The sequence below is a fragment of the Salvelinus namaycush genome, chromosome 2 (assembly GCF_016432855.1).
Source record: "Salvelinus namaycush isolate Seneca chromosome 2, SaNama_1.0, whole genome shotgun sequence".
Classification (NCBI taxonomy): Eukaryota; Metazoa; Chordata; class Actinopteri; order Salmoniformes; family Salmonidae; genus Salvelinus; species Salvelinus namaycush.
In genome coordinates this window covers 79,664,805-79,681,700 of record NC_052308.1, presented here as the reverse complement: position 1 = coordinate 79,681,700, position 16,896 = coordinate 79,664,805, and the positions used below count along the sequence as shown (strand labels likewise).

General features: G+C 42.3%; 1 protein-coding gene across 1 annotated transcript in view; it reads left to right on the top strand.

Annotated features, from left to right (window-relative positions):
- LOC120019614 (pre-B-cell leukemia transcription factor 1-like) overlaps positions 1–4,541 on the top strand; it is a 43,700-nt gene extending 39,159 nt beyond the window's left edge. Inside the window, exons 6-8 of the mRNA XM_038962966.1 lie at positions 82–238; positions 2,805–2,891; positions 3,654–4,541. Coding sequence (XP_038818894.1) covers positions 82–238; positions 2,805–2,848 — 201 coding nt within the window. The 3' untranslated portion in view covers positions 2,849–2,891; positions 3,654–4,541. The remainder of the gene's footprint in view (positions 1–81; positions 239–2,804; positions 2,892–3,653) is intronic.
- Positions 4,542–16,896: the final 12,355 nt, after the last annotated feature.

The following is a 16,896-nucleotide window of genomic DNA, read 5'->3' as shown; positions in this document are numbered from 1 at the left end:
TTCCCTCTCTCTCTCTCTCTCTCTCCCTCCCCTGCCCCCCCTACTTCCCTCTCTCCCTGCCCCCCCCTACTTCTTTCTCAGGTGTCTAACTGGTTTGGTAACAAGAGGATCAGGTACAAGAAGAACATAGGGAAGTTCCAGGAGGAAGCTAACCTGTATGCTGTGAAAACAGCTGTAGATGCAGCCAGCGTCTCCTCACAGGCCAGCCAGGCCAACTCCCCAGCCACGCCTAACTCAGGTACACACACTCAGACATCACACACACACACACACACACGCGCGTACGTGCCAGTATCACTCACGCTTGGACATCACACACATTTGGACATCAAACACACTCAGGCACTCACACATCACACACACACAGTCGTAGACCACGTGGGGGTGCATTTCACGCGCTCGCTCGCATACAAACACACACAGCAGCACCACCAAGACCAGCCACATCTTTTTCACACAATTACTTCTCCCATAGTCTCCCTTCTAACAAAATTTAAACCCGCCTCTTATTACCCGCCCCACCAATTACCCGCCCCCTGCCACAAAAGCCTCTCTCCTGATTGGCTGGTTATGACATTCCGCAGGCTCGCCAGGGTCGTACAGTCGGCCCAACACAGGCCACGCCCACCCCGGTTTACACCCGACCAATGGGGAGGGGTTATTTCTCAGCCCTCCTCTGCAGCCTCAGGTAGGCCTGCGGTAAGACCCCCTCATCCCCCTCCCCAAAATGGTTCCCCTGTTAGAGCTTGTTCCTCTCTCCTGCCCCCCCTCAATCCCCCCAAACTGCCACCTGTGTTCCCGGTATCATTGATACCCCTTAGTGTCAGCTACCAACCCCCCAGCCCCTATAGAGCCCCTCTTACCCCTGTTCAGTTGTACCTTAGTATCAGCTACCAACCCCCCAGCCCCTATAGAGCCCCTCTTACCCCTGTTCAGTTGTACCTTAGTATCAGCTACCAACCCCCCAGCCCCTATAGAGCCCCTCTTACCCCTGTTCAGTTGTACCTTAGTATCAGCTACCAACCCCCCAGCCCCTATAGAGCCCCTCTTACCCCTGTTCAGTTGTACCTTAGTATCAGCTACCAACCCCCCAGCCCCTATAGAGCCCCTCTTACCCCTGTTCAGTTGTACCTTAGTATCAGCTACCAACCCCCCAGCCCCTATAGAGCCCCTCTTACCCCTGTTCAGTTGTACCTTAGTATCAGCTACCAACCCCCCAGCCCCTATAGAGCCCCTCTTACCCCTGTTCAGTTGTACCTTAGTATCAGCTACCAACCCCCCAGCCCCTATAGAGCCCCTCTTACCCCTGTTCAGTTGTACCTTAGTATCAGCTACCAACCCCCCAGCCCCTATAGAGCCCTCTTACCCCTGTTCAGTTGTACCTTAGTATCAGCTACCAACCCCCCAGCCCCTATAGAGCCCCTCTTACCCCTGTTCAGTTGTACCTTAGTATCAGCTACCAACCCCCCAGCCCCTATAGAGCCCCTCTTACCCCTGTTCAGTTGTACCTTAGTGTCAGCTACCAACCCCCCAGCCCCTATAGAGCCCCTCTTACCCCTGTTCAGTTGTACCTTAGTATCAGCTACCAACCCCCCAGCCCCTATAGAGCCCTCTTACCCCTGTTCAGTTGTACCTTAGTATCAGCTACCAACCCCCCAGCCCCTATAGAGCCCCTCTTACCCCTGTTCAGTTGTACCTTAGTATCAGCTACCAACCCCCCAGCCCCTATAGAGCCCCTCTTACCCCTGTTCAGTTGTACCTTAGTATCAGCTACCAACCCCCCAGCCCCTATAGAGCCCCTCTTACCCCTGTTCAGTTGTACCTTAGTATCAGCTACCAACCCCCCAGCCCCTATAGAGCCCCTCTTACCCCTGTTCAGTTGTACCTTTTAGCCCCCTTTTGGAACTTTGTGTTCCTCTCTTGGAACCCTCTGTGTGTGTGTGTGTGTGTGTGTGTGTGTGTGTGTGTGTGTGTGTGTGTGTGTGTGTGTGTGTGTGTGTGTGTGTGTGTGTGTGTGTGTGTGTGTGTGTGTGTGTGTGTGTGTGTGTGTATTAGTGTATTAGTGTATTAGTGTTTGAGTATGCAGTGTTAATGTGCTTGTAACAGTGTGCAACAGTCTGTGTGTTAGTGTGTGTACCAGTTTGTGTATAAATATAGCATTAGTGTGTGTATAAATTTAGTATTAGTGTGTGTACCAGTGTGTGTATAAATGTAGTATTAGTGTGTATAAATGTAGCATTAGTGTGTGTACCAGTGTGTGTATAAATGTAGTATTAGTGTGTGTACCAGTGTGTGTATAAATGTAGTATTAGTGTGTACCAGTTTGTGTATAAATGTAGTATTAGTGTGTGTATAAATGTAGTATTAGTGTGTGTATAAATGTAGTATTAGTGTGTACCAGTGTGTGTATAAATGTAGTGTTAGTGTGTATAAATGTAGTATTAGTCTGTACCTGTGTGTAAAGCGCCCCCTGCTGGCCTGTAGTCTACATGTAGTATTAGTGTGTACCAGTGTGTGTATAAATGTAGTGTTAGTGTGTATAAATGTAGTATTAGTGTGTGTATAAATGTAGTATTAGTGTGTACCAGTGTGTGTATAAATGTAGTATTAGTCTGTACCTGTGTGTAAAGCACCCCCTGCTGGCCTGTAGTCTACATGTAGTATTAGTGTGTAAAGCGCCCCCTGCTGGCCTGTAGTCTACATGTAGTATTAGTGTGTAAAGCGCCCCCTGCTGGCCTGTAGTCTACATGTAGTATTAGTCTGTACCTGTGTGTAAAGCGCCCCCTGCTGGCCTGTTCCTCCAGGTGGATACCCAGCACCGTGCTACACTCCTGACGGGATGTTATGAGGAGCTGCCTGGAGGAACTCTGTTTCCTCCCCACTGTCTCCATGTGAGTATCTATGGTAACACTCTGTTTACCACCACTGTTTCCATGTGAGTATCTATGGTAACACTCTGTTTACCACCACTGTCTCCATGTCAGTATCTATGGTAACACTCTGTTTACCACCACTGTCTCCATGTCAGTATCTATGGTAACACTCTGTTTACCACCACTGTCTCCATGTCAGTATCTATGGTAACACTCTGTTTACCACCACTGTCTCCATGTCAGTATCTATGGTAACACTCTATTTACCACCACTGTCTCCATGTGAGTATCTATGGTAACACTCTGTTTACCACCACTGTCTCCATGTCAGTATCTATGGTAACACTCTATTTACCACCACTGTCTCCATGTGAGTATCTATGGTAACACTCTATTTACCACCACTGTTTCCATGTCAGTATCTATGGTAACACTCTGTTTACCACCACTGTTTCCATGTCAGTATCTATGGTAACACTCTGTTTACCACCACTGTCTCCATGTCAGTATCTATGGTAACACTCTGTTTCCCACCACTGTCTTCATGTGAGTATCTATGGTAATACTCTGTGTATAATTTATGTGAGTATCTATGGTAACACTCTGTTTCCCACCACTGTCTGCCAGTTTTTTAAACTGAGATCTTGTAGGTGGGAGACCAACTCATGTGAACACCTTCAATTGATGTCTTTTATCAAATCTTTTTCCCTCCCTCTTTTCATCTCCCTCTCTCCTTCTCTTTCTCTCTCCCTCCTCGCTTCCCTTTCTCTCTCTCTCCAGGTTGATAGTGGATGGCAGGACAGCACCGATCCCCCCTCCCTCACCCCCCCTCACGGGGCACCGGGCAGCGTGCACTCGGACACCTCAAACTGAGACACACACTCACCCCAAACGCCCCCCACCCCTCTACCCTTCAAATTCCACTTCCTCCACCCTCACACAGCCACCCCTCTACCCACCCAATCCCTCTCCTGTATCTCAAACTAACCCATTTCCCAATCCCTCTCCTGTATCTCAAACTAACCCATTTCCCAAATATGCCCCCCCACATATCAGTCGTACCTCAAACTGAGACAACTTCCCCCTGCTTTACCTGTACCTGAGCATCACTCTCCCCCTCTCTCCCGACTCCTCTCCCCCCTCCCCCATCCCTCTCTATCCCTCCTCCCCCTCCCTCCTCTATCCCTCTCTATCCCTCCTCCCCCCTCCTCTCCCTCCCTCCTCTATCCCTCTCTCCCTCCTCTCCCTCCCTCCATTGTCTGACATCAGTCTTTTTCTTTATTTTTATAACCACTTATTTTTCTCTCGTTTAAAAAAAGAAGATAATTTAGTCACATGTAGTTTTTTTTTCTAATACTGTTTCACAAAGACGCACCAGCCGCGTGTGTTGGAGCCTGACGTGGACGCATCATGTTACTCAAAAAGAAGAAGAATAATAATAATTAAAAAATGAATAACAAGAAAAATAAAGAAAAAAAACCTACTGTTTCTCGTCTTCCATGCATGTAGTCCCTTTTAGGTGTTTAGCAACGATTGTAATTTTCCTTTTACTTTTTAGACTTTTTAAAAAACAAACAGTTGCTACAGAGACAAAATGTACACAACGGAAAGTTCTAAATGGCAGAAAATAACCAAAAATGAATAAATACATTGTATGTCAATTATTAAGCTCTGTCTGCTGTCTCATTTTATTATGGAGAGTTGGACGATCAATATACATTACATACACTATATATACAAAAGTATGTGGACAACCCTTCAAATTAGTGGATTCGGCTATTTCAACCACACCCGTAGCTGACAGGTGTATAAAATTGAGCAGACAGTCATGCAATCTTTATAGACAAACATTGGCAGTAGAATGGCCTTACTGAAGAGCTCAGTGACTTTCAACGTGGCACTGTCATAGGATGCCACCTTTCCAACAAATCAGTTCATCAAATTTCTTCCCTGCTAGAGCTGCCCTGGTCAACTGTAAGTGCTGTTATTGTGAAGTGGAAACGTCTAGGAGCAACAACGGCTCAGCTGTGAAGTGGTAGGCCACACAAGCTCACAGAATGGGACCGTCGAGTGCTGAAGTGCGTAGCGCGTATAAATCGTTTGTCCTCGGTTGCAACATTCTACCGAGTTCCAAACTGCCTCTGGAAGCAACGTTGGCATAAGAACTGTGTGATGAATCACTCTTCCCCGTCTGGCAGTCCGACGGACAAATCTGGGTTTGGAGAACGCTACCTGCCACAATGCATAGCGCCAACTGTAAAGTTTGGTGTAGGAGGAAAAATGGTCTGAGGATGTTTTTCATGGTTCGGTGCTAGGTCCCTTAGTTCCAGTGAAGGGAATTCTTAATGCTAAAATCACGTTCTAGACGATTCTGTGCTTCCAGCTTTGTGGCAACAGTTCGAGGAAAGCTCTTTCCTGTTTCAGCATAATAATGCCCCCGTGCACAAAGCGAGGCCCATGCAGAAATGGTTTGTTGAGATCGGTGTGGAAGAACATGATTGGCCTGCACAGAGCCCTGACCTCAACCCCATCAAACACCTTTGGGATGAATTGGAACGCCGACTGCGAGCCAGGCCTAATCGCACAACATCAGTACCCGACCTCACTAATGCTCTTGTGGCTGAATGTAAGTAAGTCCCCGCAGCAATGTTCCAACATCTAGTGGACAGCCTTCCCAGAAGAGCGGAGGCTGTTATAGCAGCGAAGGGGGGACCAACTCATTATTAATGCCCATGATTTTGTGATGAGATGTTGGACGAGCAGGTGTCCACATACCTTTGATCATCTAGTGTACATAATAAGAAAATGTAGATTCATTAATTAATTACTACCAATATATTAACAATACAAACGCTAGCCTATGCTGTATGTCACAGTAGAAGTATCATGTCACAGTAGAAGATCATTAAAATATCAGTCGTTGATCTTGTAATCTGCAAACATAAATTCATTGGTATCATCGACCATCCATCAACAGTTTTTATGTAAAAAAAATATGACATTTACATTTTTAAAAAGCGTAGAAATACCATTATATAAGCTTCTGCACTATATACAGATATAAAAATGTTTGGGTCACAACATTAAAACAGTCCCTGATCTTGTAGTCAGCTGCCAGTGTACCAGAGTAGCACAGTCACGTTGTTTGATAAGACGATATTCTCACGGTGATGTCACCAATGTAACAGTATTGCTTCCGTCCCTCTCCTCGCCCCAACCTGGGCTCGAACCAGGGACCCTCTGCACACATCAACAACTGTCACCCACGAAGCATCGTTACCCATCGCGCCACAAAAGCCACGGCTGGCACCCCAGATGGGACAATGTAACAGTATAACTTTAGTCCGTCCCCCTCGCCCAGACCCGGGCTCGAACCAGGGACCCTCTGCACACATCAACAACAGTTACCCACGAAGCATCGTTACCCATCGCTCCACAAAAGCCACAGCCCTTGCAGAGCAAGGGGAACCACTACTTCAAGGTCTCAGAGCAAGTGACATCACCGATTGAAATGCTATTAGCGCGCACCACCGCTAACTAGCTAGCCATTTCACATCGGTTACATACAGATATAAAAATGTTTGTGTCACAACATTAAAACAGCCCCTGATCTTGTAGTCAGCTGCCAGTGTACCAGAGTAGCACAGTCACGTTGTTTGATAAGACGATATTTTCACGGTGATGTCACCTTTTATGTTGATGTTTGTAAACAAGTTCCCTGTTGTGTGTGATGAGTCTACATTAAATACTTGTAATTGAAGACATTCAAAATGTTTATGGTTTTGTATATTGTGCCAATACACTGACTTCCTGTTAGCAGTGCCATGGCTATGTCGAGGTGTATGGGTGTCTCTGTAGTGGGAGACTGCACCTTATTGAAGTGAATATATCTACATTAATGTATTTATATTGCTATATAAGAGCACGTGGTTATGTACACTATATCTAGTAACTAATGTTTTATTTCTCGTGTTTAGGATTCAAAAAATAAAATACACGATTGTTTTCGCTGCAATAATCAGACATTAAATTAAGGAACTCTTAACTAAATCTCCCGGTGAAGACAGGAAATTATATTTACCCACTGTAGCGCCATCTTGTGGTGTAACTGTGGATAAAAAATATAACTTGTTTACACTTGTTAAAGGTCCCGAACAGTCATTCTGAGTCTGTAAAATAGCATTTTGAGTAACCAGGTGTCCATCCAACCATTTCATGCGGATGAATTACCTGATGCGTGAAAGAAAGTCACGACCGGGCAAATTGAAACAGGAAATGCTCGTACACTTTTATAAATGCCGACAGACAATAAGTTCATTTGACATGGCGGGCTCTTTTTGTGTCGGTAAAATTAATTATGTGAGAATTGGCGGTGGAAAACGCTGTATGCGCAAATATTGATATAGTAACCATTTTATCGAGGCAAACTTGTAGTCACGCGATATTGTGTGGTCCTTCCATGATGATTCGGGAAAGCATGCAGTTTATTAGGCTTCAGATGAAATAAATTATGATAAACTTCACATGGTGGTGAATGTGCATGGTGATGAGCTTTATGCTAATTTCCAATAAATATCGAGGGTCTTATTCTGGGGACATGTTAATCTATGATTGGCTGCCGTTTGACTAATACAAATTATCTCAATGTAGGTAGCCTACCCCACTTTATCTGTGAGCTGTTGACGAGAGCGCACTTGCCAAGACCAGAGTGGGCACATTTGCTATTTAACGCAACAGTTGTTGTGAAATAATCTTCAGTAGAGCTGAAAATGCTATGGAAACCCATTTAATTAACTTAGATTTTTCATTCAGTACATTGGAATTGATTTGTATGTGCACTACGCCAAGTTATATATATGTGCACTACGTCACCAGGCACAGCATTTTATCCACGATAGAGGTCGCCAGCTTGTAGGCCAAAACCCCGGAAATGAGTTACCTCTAGTTCTTTCAGCCAGCCCTACGGGGAAAGAATAGGGTTTTGATATAAATGTCCAAAATAAGTCCGAGGTTAACACAGGTTTAGGAGATCTTATACGTGTTGTTTTATGAGATAATATCAGTCAGTCAACATGAACTTTATGAATTATGAAGCCTTTATGCGTTATGTGTTTTTTATTATTACATAAATGTCCACAAATTTACAAAAAGTGACATTAGCTGATAAAGATGATCTCAGAACAAAATGTATAAACTCTCCCAAGCCTGTGTTTACCGCAGACCTTATTTTCTGCAATGATGAAAAAACCTTACAAAAACACCATTCATATTTCCATGGGCTTTGACCAACGAACCATGGTGGAGTTAGTGTCTACAAAAAGACGGGATTAATATTTCTCTCTATAAATCAGTTTGATGGAAACACATCTCTGGTGGGAAAATTTATTTTGTGCCGATTTAAAAAAAATATTCGCATGAACATCTGTCTCAAACTGGATGGTAACCTAGCTACAGACTAAATCATCACCCATAATATTTTGTCCCGATAAAAAGTTTCTCTCATGACTACCAGGAAGTCTGAAAAGACCGACTGAGTGGGGGGAGCTAATAGGCTGGGGAGCTCACCTTTGAACCCGCCTATGTCAAGCAACATGGAGGCAGTGTTGCATTGGGATTATATCAAGCACATTTGCTGATAGACAAAGCAACTCGTAGCATGGTTTCACAAATGGTTTGGTTATTGTAACAGCATCAATATTGAAATAGTGGTGGCTATATAATTTAGCTAGCTAGCCCAAATGGAATTTAGCTGGCTAGATCATCTTGGACAATTTTTGTTGATACTTTACAGGGTGAGGTCTGGGTACGTTACATATAAACACACTGAGTGTAGAAAACATTTAAGAACACCTTCCTAATATTGAGTAGCACATTTAAGTACCCTTCTTGCCCTCAGAACAGTGTCAATTCGTCGGGGAATGGACTCTACAAGGTGTCGAAAGTGTTCCACAGGGATGCTGGTTCATGTTGACTCCAATGCTTCCCACAGTTGTGTCAAGTTGGTTGGATGTCCTTTGGGTGGTGGACCACTGTTGATACACATGGGAAACACCCTCTGAATGGCACACATACATAATCCATGTCTCAAATGTCTCAAGCCTTAAAAATCCTTCTTTAGCCCGTCTCCTCCCTTTCATCTACACTGTTTTAAGTGGATTTAACAAGTGACGTTAATAAGGGATCGTAGCTTTCACCTGGTCAGTCTGTCATGGAAAGAGCCGGTGTTCATAATGTTTTGTCCGCTCAGTGTATATTGACTGTCAGACAACGTTCATATATAATGACCATCAATGATGTCAAGAAGTTTGTATGAATCTCATGTGTGGCATGTCTCTTGATGTAATGACCTGACAATTAGTCTGAGTTTTGGGCCCTTCCCCCACTTTGTTTCATGCTGGCTAAAGACCTAGCTAGCCAGTAACTAGTGTTAGGATTTATGTTTATGCATTATGGCCCGCTACCATATTGTTTGAAGATGAATATTGTTTTGTTACACACACACACACAAACAATGCAGATGTGTGTGTGTGTGTATGTGTGTAAAGACTGAGCAACATAGAGTGACTTGATACAAAAGCTGTGGTCAATCTGGAGAGGAGAGGGGTGCATATCTCCAGGCCAACCAGGGAGGGTAGGACACTGGACAATACCATATAAGGAACTGTTTGAGTGTAGCATCGGGAGCGGCACAAGACGGATCTAATCTACCCAACGACCAGATGCGGACGTCTGAGATACTGGGAACAGTCTGAAGGCCGGCGATAGGCTGAGCGAAGTTTAAACCACGCTCAGCCTCTACTGTGATAGGCCAACAGACGGGTTGGAACTACGTCATCCCGGTATAAGAACAGCTGTTTACGTACTACCTGCCAGTTCTCCGTTTTACCCTGCGCGGTGATACAGCGAACCCGTATATACGAAAATTGCATTTGCCATTTATTGCTTGCATTAATTAAACACAATTAAAGAAAGATAGCATACCTTGCTTTTTATTTATCCTGATACCGGATTCGATTAACGCAGCGCTCACACTAGCTAACACCAGACCCAGATGAAAGCGGAAACCTATAAGTATATTTGCCTTAGAACGTATATTTACAGGTTTCCCCTATTCATCAAACACGCTGCTATGTAAACCACACCATTCTGTGATGTTGGTTACAAGGCGGTAGTTATTTAAATTAGGTAAGAAAATGAGATGTTACCATTGGTGTATTCAAATTTGAGGATTTTGTGACGTCACAAAAAGCCCTTAATATCCCCACAGCTCCTGAATCCAAGTGGTGGACAAGGGAGAGGGGACGTTATGATCAAACTTTATCAATGCAGAAGCAACAGTCATTTTTCATACTTTGATCTGATTTAATCCAAATATTATCACATTTCATGAAAAACATCATTCTGACTGTGTAGGACCTTTAACAAAATAAGTCACTTGATAAAGTGCCAGAACATAAAGAATATAGTAGTTACAGTTTATGAGCTAAGTTAAACTGCAGGTAGAATCAACATGGATCACACACAAATTATTTTACAACACAGAACCATTAGGAGAATGAGTTGTTCACAATTGAATTCCTCATAGTCTCATTGCTTATGATTTTGAGTTGATGAGACTAAGACAAGTATAAGGTTTGATGAGACCAGTTACCTGCAGACTTCACTTCTGTTGGTGAGGCTGTGGATTAAAAGAGGGTGATGTACTATGGTGAAATAATCAATTGTATCATCATTCAATTAAATCAACAACAGCATAACTACTACCACTATACTATTATGATGACAGTTCCTAAATGTAACACTCTGAAGCTCATGTCATATACAGTACCAGTCAAAAGTTTGGACACACCCACTCATTCCAGGGTTTCTTTATTTTTACTATTTTCTACATTGTAGAATAATAGTGAAGACATCAAAACTATGAAATAAAACATATGGAATCATGTAGTAACCAAAAAAAGTGTTAAACATGAAATACATTTTATATTTGAGATTCTTCAAAGTAGCCACCCTTTGCCTTGATGACAGCTTGGCACACTTTTGGCATTCTCTCAACCAGCTTCATGAGGAATGCTTTTCCAACAGTCTTGAAGGAGTTCTCACATATGCTGAGCACTTGTTGGCTGCTTTTCCTTCACTCACTAACAAAAAAGTATATCCCATTTAGACAACTTCCTGATCAAAACATTTCAGTGCAATAGTGAAGGTGTAAACTTGCTAGTAGAAAGCCTAACAGTATATTTTAAAATAATGAGCAATATACAATTTCTAAGACTTAGGTTAACAAACAATCAGAAACATTGTGGGGATGGGATCAAGTGAGCAGGTTGAGGAATAATTAGCCCATAAAAAAAATAAACCTACATTAGGATTATTGTTTTGTCGAGAAATTATCATGATTTAACTGTCTACATAATTTCAAGGGCTACGGTATCAAGAATGGTTCTCAGTTTGTCAACAAGTTGTGGTTCTAGTTGTGTGAAGGAAAGATGATGACAGTCAACATATAAACAAGGAACTGAACTTTTAAAGAACAGACTCATTTTCCCCTACTGTTTCACTTCTCTCTCTAACTTAGACAGATCATTCTGGTTCTTCCTTCTCAGGGTCTTCAGTGTGATCTCCACAGCTCCCTCAGGACTGTATCTCTCCACCATCTGATCCACTGTGACCTGACTGCCAGCGTTCCTCAGTTGCCAAACAGCCAGCCCCTAATCGGGTACAGATTTTTAGATAAAGGATATACAGTATTTGTAATCTCAAGAGCAAGAGTTGCTTCTATATTTCTGGAACAATCCCAAAAGGAGACCACTAGTCCCTATTGTTGGAAAATAACGACATGAAAATATAAAAAGTTGTATGCTCTTAAAAAAACACATTATATAAACATATACACTATATCTATACAGAGATTTATCTGGTGTTCAGACAGTACAGCTGTCTATATACACTATATCTATACAGAGATATATCTGGTGTTCAGACAGTACAGCTGTCTAGATACACTATATCTATACAGAGATATATCTGGTGTTCAGACAGTACAGCTGTCTATATACACTATATCTATACAGAGATATATCTGGTGTTCAGACAGTACAGCTGTCTATATACACTATATCTATACAGAGATATATCTGGTGTTCAGACAGTACAGCTGTCTATATACACTATATCTATACAGAGATATATCTGGTGTTCAGACATATCTATACAGAGATATATCTGGTGTTCAGACAGTACAGCTGTCTATATACACTATATCTATACAGAGATATATCTGGTGTTCAGACAGTACAGCTGTCTATATACACTATATCTAAACAGAGATATATCTGGTGTTCAGACAGTACAGCTGTCTATATACACTATATCTATACAGAGATATATCTGGTGTTCAGACAGTACAGCTGTCTATATACACTATATCTATACAGAGATATATCTGGTGTTCAGACAGTACAGCTGTTTATATACACTATATCTAAACAGAAATATATCTTGATCTTGTGTTCAGCCAGTACAGCTGTCCAGTACAAGTCAGTTGTCTGGTAGATGTTAAGTCTCACATGTTGTTGTCTGAGACCTGTCCAAGAGGATTCAACATTCACCATGTTCCAGATAGAAATTCAATCATCTTGTAGTCTGCAGCCAGTGTACCAGAGTAACACAGGTAGGTTGTCTGGTAGACAGTAGCCTCAGTGATGTCACCTTGCCTGAGACCTGGGGCTTGTATAGTAAACTACAGACTGATGGGAGTGCTGGTGAGAATGGTGTCCAATCACGTTACACACCAACCACCTCTGGTCAGGATGGCTCCTCCTCAAAGTACTGCTCTCTGTCTCTGATAAATGTTTCGTTATCTTCTGAGTTTGTGAAGTGGTATCCATGGCTACCTGTCTCAGACTGTCTGTCTCTTTCAGAGCATGTATTAGTATAGTGATATAATATATCCTGATGCTGTTGTATCCATGGCTACCTGTCTCAGACTGTCTGCTCTTCCAGGTCTTCGACCAGGCAGGGATCTACTTCCTTCAGGACCTGGTAGAAGTGTTTCTGGGCGCGAGCCCCCTTCTTTACCACCATGTCCAACAGGGCTTGGTTCTGTAGGGTCTTGGTGGATTTACTGTCCACCTCCTCCCTCTCCTCGTCATTCAGAACCCCACAATCCTGGAGACCGCGGAATAAGGACTGTAAGAGTCCCAGGCGAGTCTCTAGAGCCATCCTGTGTCTTCTGATGAAGGCTCTACCAGGGGGAGCAGAGGGGTTGGCAGGAGGGGCTGCAGGGGAAACAGCTGAAACTGGGAGGGGGAAATTATGTATTAAAACCCTTTCTAAGATGACAAGATACTGTCTAGGATTAACTTTAGTTTGTTATTGAGAGGTTTATAATAGTGATGAATCTCTAGTTTAATTGAGAGGTTTATAATGGTGATGAATCTCTAGTGTGTTATTGAGGTTTATAATGGTGATGAATCTCTAGTTTGTTGTTATTGAGAGGTTTATAATAGTGATGAATCTCTAGTTTGTTATTGAGAGGTTTATAATAGTGATGAATCTCTAGTTTGTTATTGAGAGGTTTATAATGGTGGTGAATCTCTAGTTTGTTATTGAGAGGTTTATAATGGTGGTGAATCTCTAGTTTGTTATTGAGGTTTATAATGGTGATGAATCTCTAGTTTGTTATAGAGGTTTATAATGGTGATGAATCGCTAGTTTGTTATAGAGGTTTATAATGGTGATGAATCTCTAGTTTGTTATTGAGAGGTTTATAATGGTGATGAATCTCTAGTTTGTTATTGAGAGGTTTATAATGGTGGTGAATCTCTAGTTTGTTATTGAGGTTTATAATGGTGATGAATCTCTAGTTTGTTATTGAGAGGTTTATAATGGTGATGAATCTCTAGTTTGTTATTGAGAGGTTTATAATGGTGATGAATCTCTAGTTTGTTATTGAGAGGTTTATAATGGTGGTGAATCTCTAGTTTGTTATTGAGAGGTTTATAATGGTGGTGAATCTCTAGTTTGTTATTGAGGTTTATAATGGTGATGAATCTCTAGTTTGTTATTGAGAGGTTTATAATGGTGATGAATCTCTAGTTTGTTATTGAGGTTTATAATGGTGATGAATCTCTAGTTTGTTATTGAGAGGTTTATAATGGTGGTGAATCTCTAGTTTGTTATTGAGGTTTATAATGATGGTGAATCTCTAGTTTGTTATTGAGAGGTTTATAATGGTGGTGAATCTCTAGTTTGTTATTGAGGTTTATAATGGTGGTGAATCTCTAGTTTGTTATTGAGGTTTATAATGATGGTGAATCTCTAGTTTGTTATTGAGGTTTATAATGATGGTGAATCTCTAGTTTGTTATTGAGGTTTATAATGATGGTGAATCTCTAGTTTGTTATTGAGGTTTATAATGATGGTGAATCTCTAGTTTGTTATTGAGGTTTATAATGGTGGTGAATCTCTAGTTTGTTATTGAGAGGTTTATAATGGTGGTGAATCTCTAGTTTGTTATTGAGGTTTATAATGATGGTGAATCTCTAGTTTGTTATTGAGGTTTATAATGATGGTGAATCTCTAGTTTGTTATTGAGGTTTATAATGATGGTGAATCTCTAGTTTGTTATTGAGGTTTATAATGATGGTGAATCTCTAGTTTGTTATTGAGGTTTATAATGATGGTGAATCTCTAGTTTGTTATTGAGGTTTATAATGGTGGTGAATCTCTAGTTTGTTATTGAGAGGTTTATAATGGTGGTGAAACTCTAGTTTGTTATTGAGAGGTTTATAATGGTGGTGAAACTCTAGTTTGTTATTGAGGTTTATAATGATGGTGAATCTCTAGTTTGTTATTTTGAGGTTTATAATGGTGATGAATGTCAGTAGAAGGTCAACAGTACCTGTAGAGGTGACATCTGTTGGTGAGGCTGAGGATAAAAAGAGATGTTTTACTACCTGATAAAAGGTACGTTCATTATAACCAACCATAATCATATGATTTAATATATGTTTTAATCCAGGGCTCATCTGTAAAAGAGACCTTGGTCTCAGTATGACTCCCTGATGAAATAAAAAAGGTAAAAAAATAAAATAACAATAATTCAAAAATGACAAAAAAGACCACTACCACTACTACCACTACTACTACCACTACCACCACTGCTACCACTACCACCACTACTGCTACCACTGCTGCTACCACCACTACTGCTACCACTGCTACCGCTACTCCTGCTACCACTGCTACCACCACCACTACTGCTACTACCGCTGCTACTACCACCACTACTACCACCACTACTACTGCTACCACTACCACCACCACCACTACCCCTACCACCACTACCCCTACCACCACCACCACCACTACTGCTACTACTACTACCACTGCTACCACCACTACTACTGCTACCACCACCACTACTACTACTACTACTACCACTGCTACCACCACTACTACTGCCACCACCACCACCACTACTATTACTACTACCACTACTGCTACTACCACCACCACCACTACTATTACTACTACCACTACTGCTACTACCACCACCACTACTACTACCGCTGCTACTATCACCAAAAACTACTACCACCACTACTACTACCGCTACCACCACCGCTGCTACTACCACTACTACTACCACCACCACTACCACTACTGCTACCACCGCTAATGCTACCACCACTACTACTACCGCTGCTACTACCACCACTACTACTACCGCTGCTACTACCACCACTACCACTACTGCTACCACCGCTACTGCTACCACTGCTACCACCACTACTACTACTACCACCACTACTACTACCACCGCCGCTACCACTACTGCTACTACTACTACCACTGCTACCACCACTACTACTGCTACCACCACCACTACTACTACTACTACTACCACTGCTACCACCACTACTACTGCCACCACCACCACCACTACTATTACTACTACCACTACTGCTACTACCACCACCACCACTACTATTACTACTACCACTACTGCTACTACCACCACCACCACTACTACCGCTGCTACTATCACCAAAAACTACTACCACCACTACTACTACCGCTACCACCACCGCTGCTACTACCACTACTACTACCACCGCTAATGCTACCACCACTACTACTACCGCTGCTACTACCACCACTACTACTACCGCTGCTACTACCACCACTACCACTACTGCTACCACCGCTACTGCTACCACTGCTACCACCACTACTACTACTACCACCACTACTACTACCACCGCCGCTACCACTACTACCACCACTGCTACTACCACTACCACCACTACTGCTACCACCGCTGCTACTACCACTGCTACTACCACTGCTACCACCACCACTGCTACCACCACCACCACCACCACAACCACCACCACCACTACTACTGCTACTACTACCACCACTACTACTACCACCACTACTACCACTATTGCTACTACTACTACTGCTATTGCTACTACTACTACTACTACTTTGTGTTACCTGGAAGCCAGATAAGTCTTTCCCAGACAGATTCTTCACCACCATTGTCTTTCAGAAGAATATTAACTTGCTCAACAACAGTTTGTATGAACAACTGAAATGTTGGGAAGTAGTTTTCAAAGGATTCAAAATCCACAAATTCTGCATCCTGGTAGAAATATAAAGTGTCAATTACATAATAATTAAATATATAAAGGTAACATCATACGATCATGTTCATGTGCAAGCAATGTCTCTTCTCTCTCTAGCTCAGATATCACCTTTGGTTGAATTAGATATTCATCTGTAAGATCTGCGGAGAGCTCGTATTCTTTATTTGGAGTTAGTTGGCAGCGAGGATTTGTTTCAATATAGATGTATTTGTCTCCATTCCTTCTTTTCCACTCCTCCTGCACCTTGTTTTCACAAAATCACGTTATTATTTGTTTAAATCAGACAACATTGTCCAAGCAATAACATTAACAAAACATGAATTCATGGTTTAATGTCCTGTGTTCTTGATTGAATTCAGACA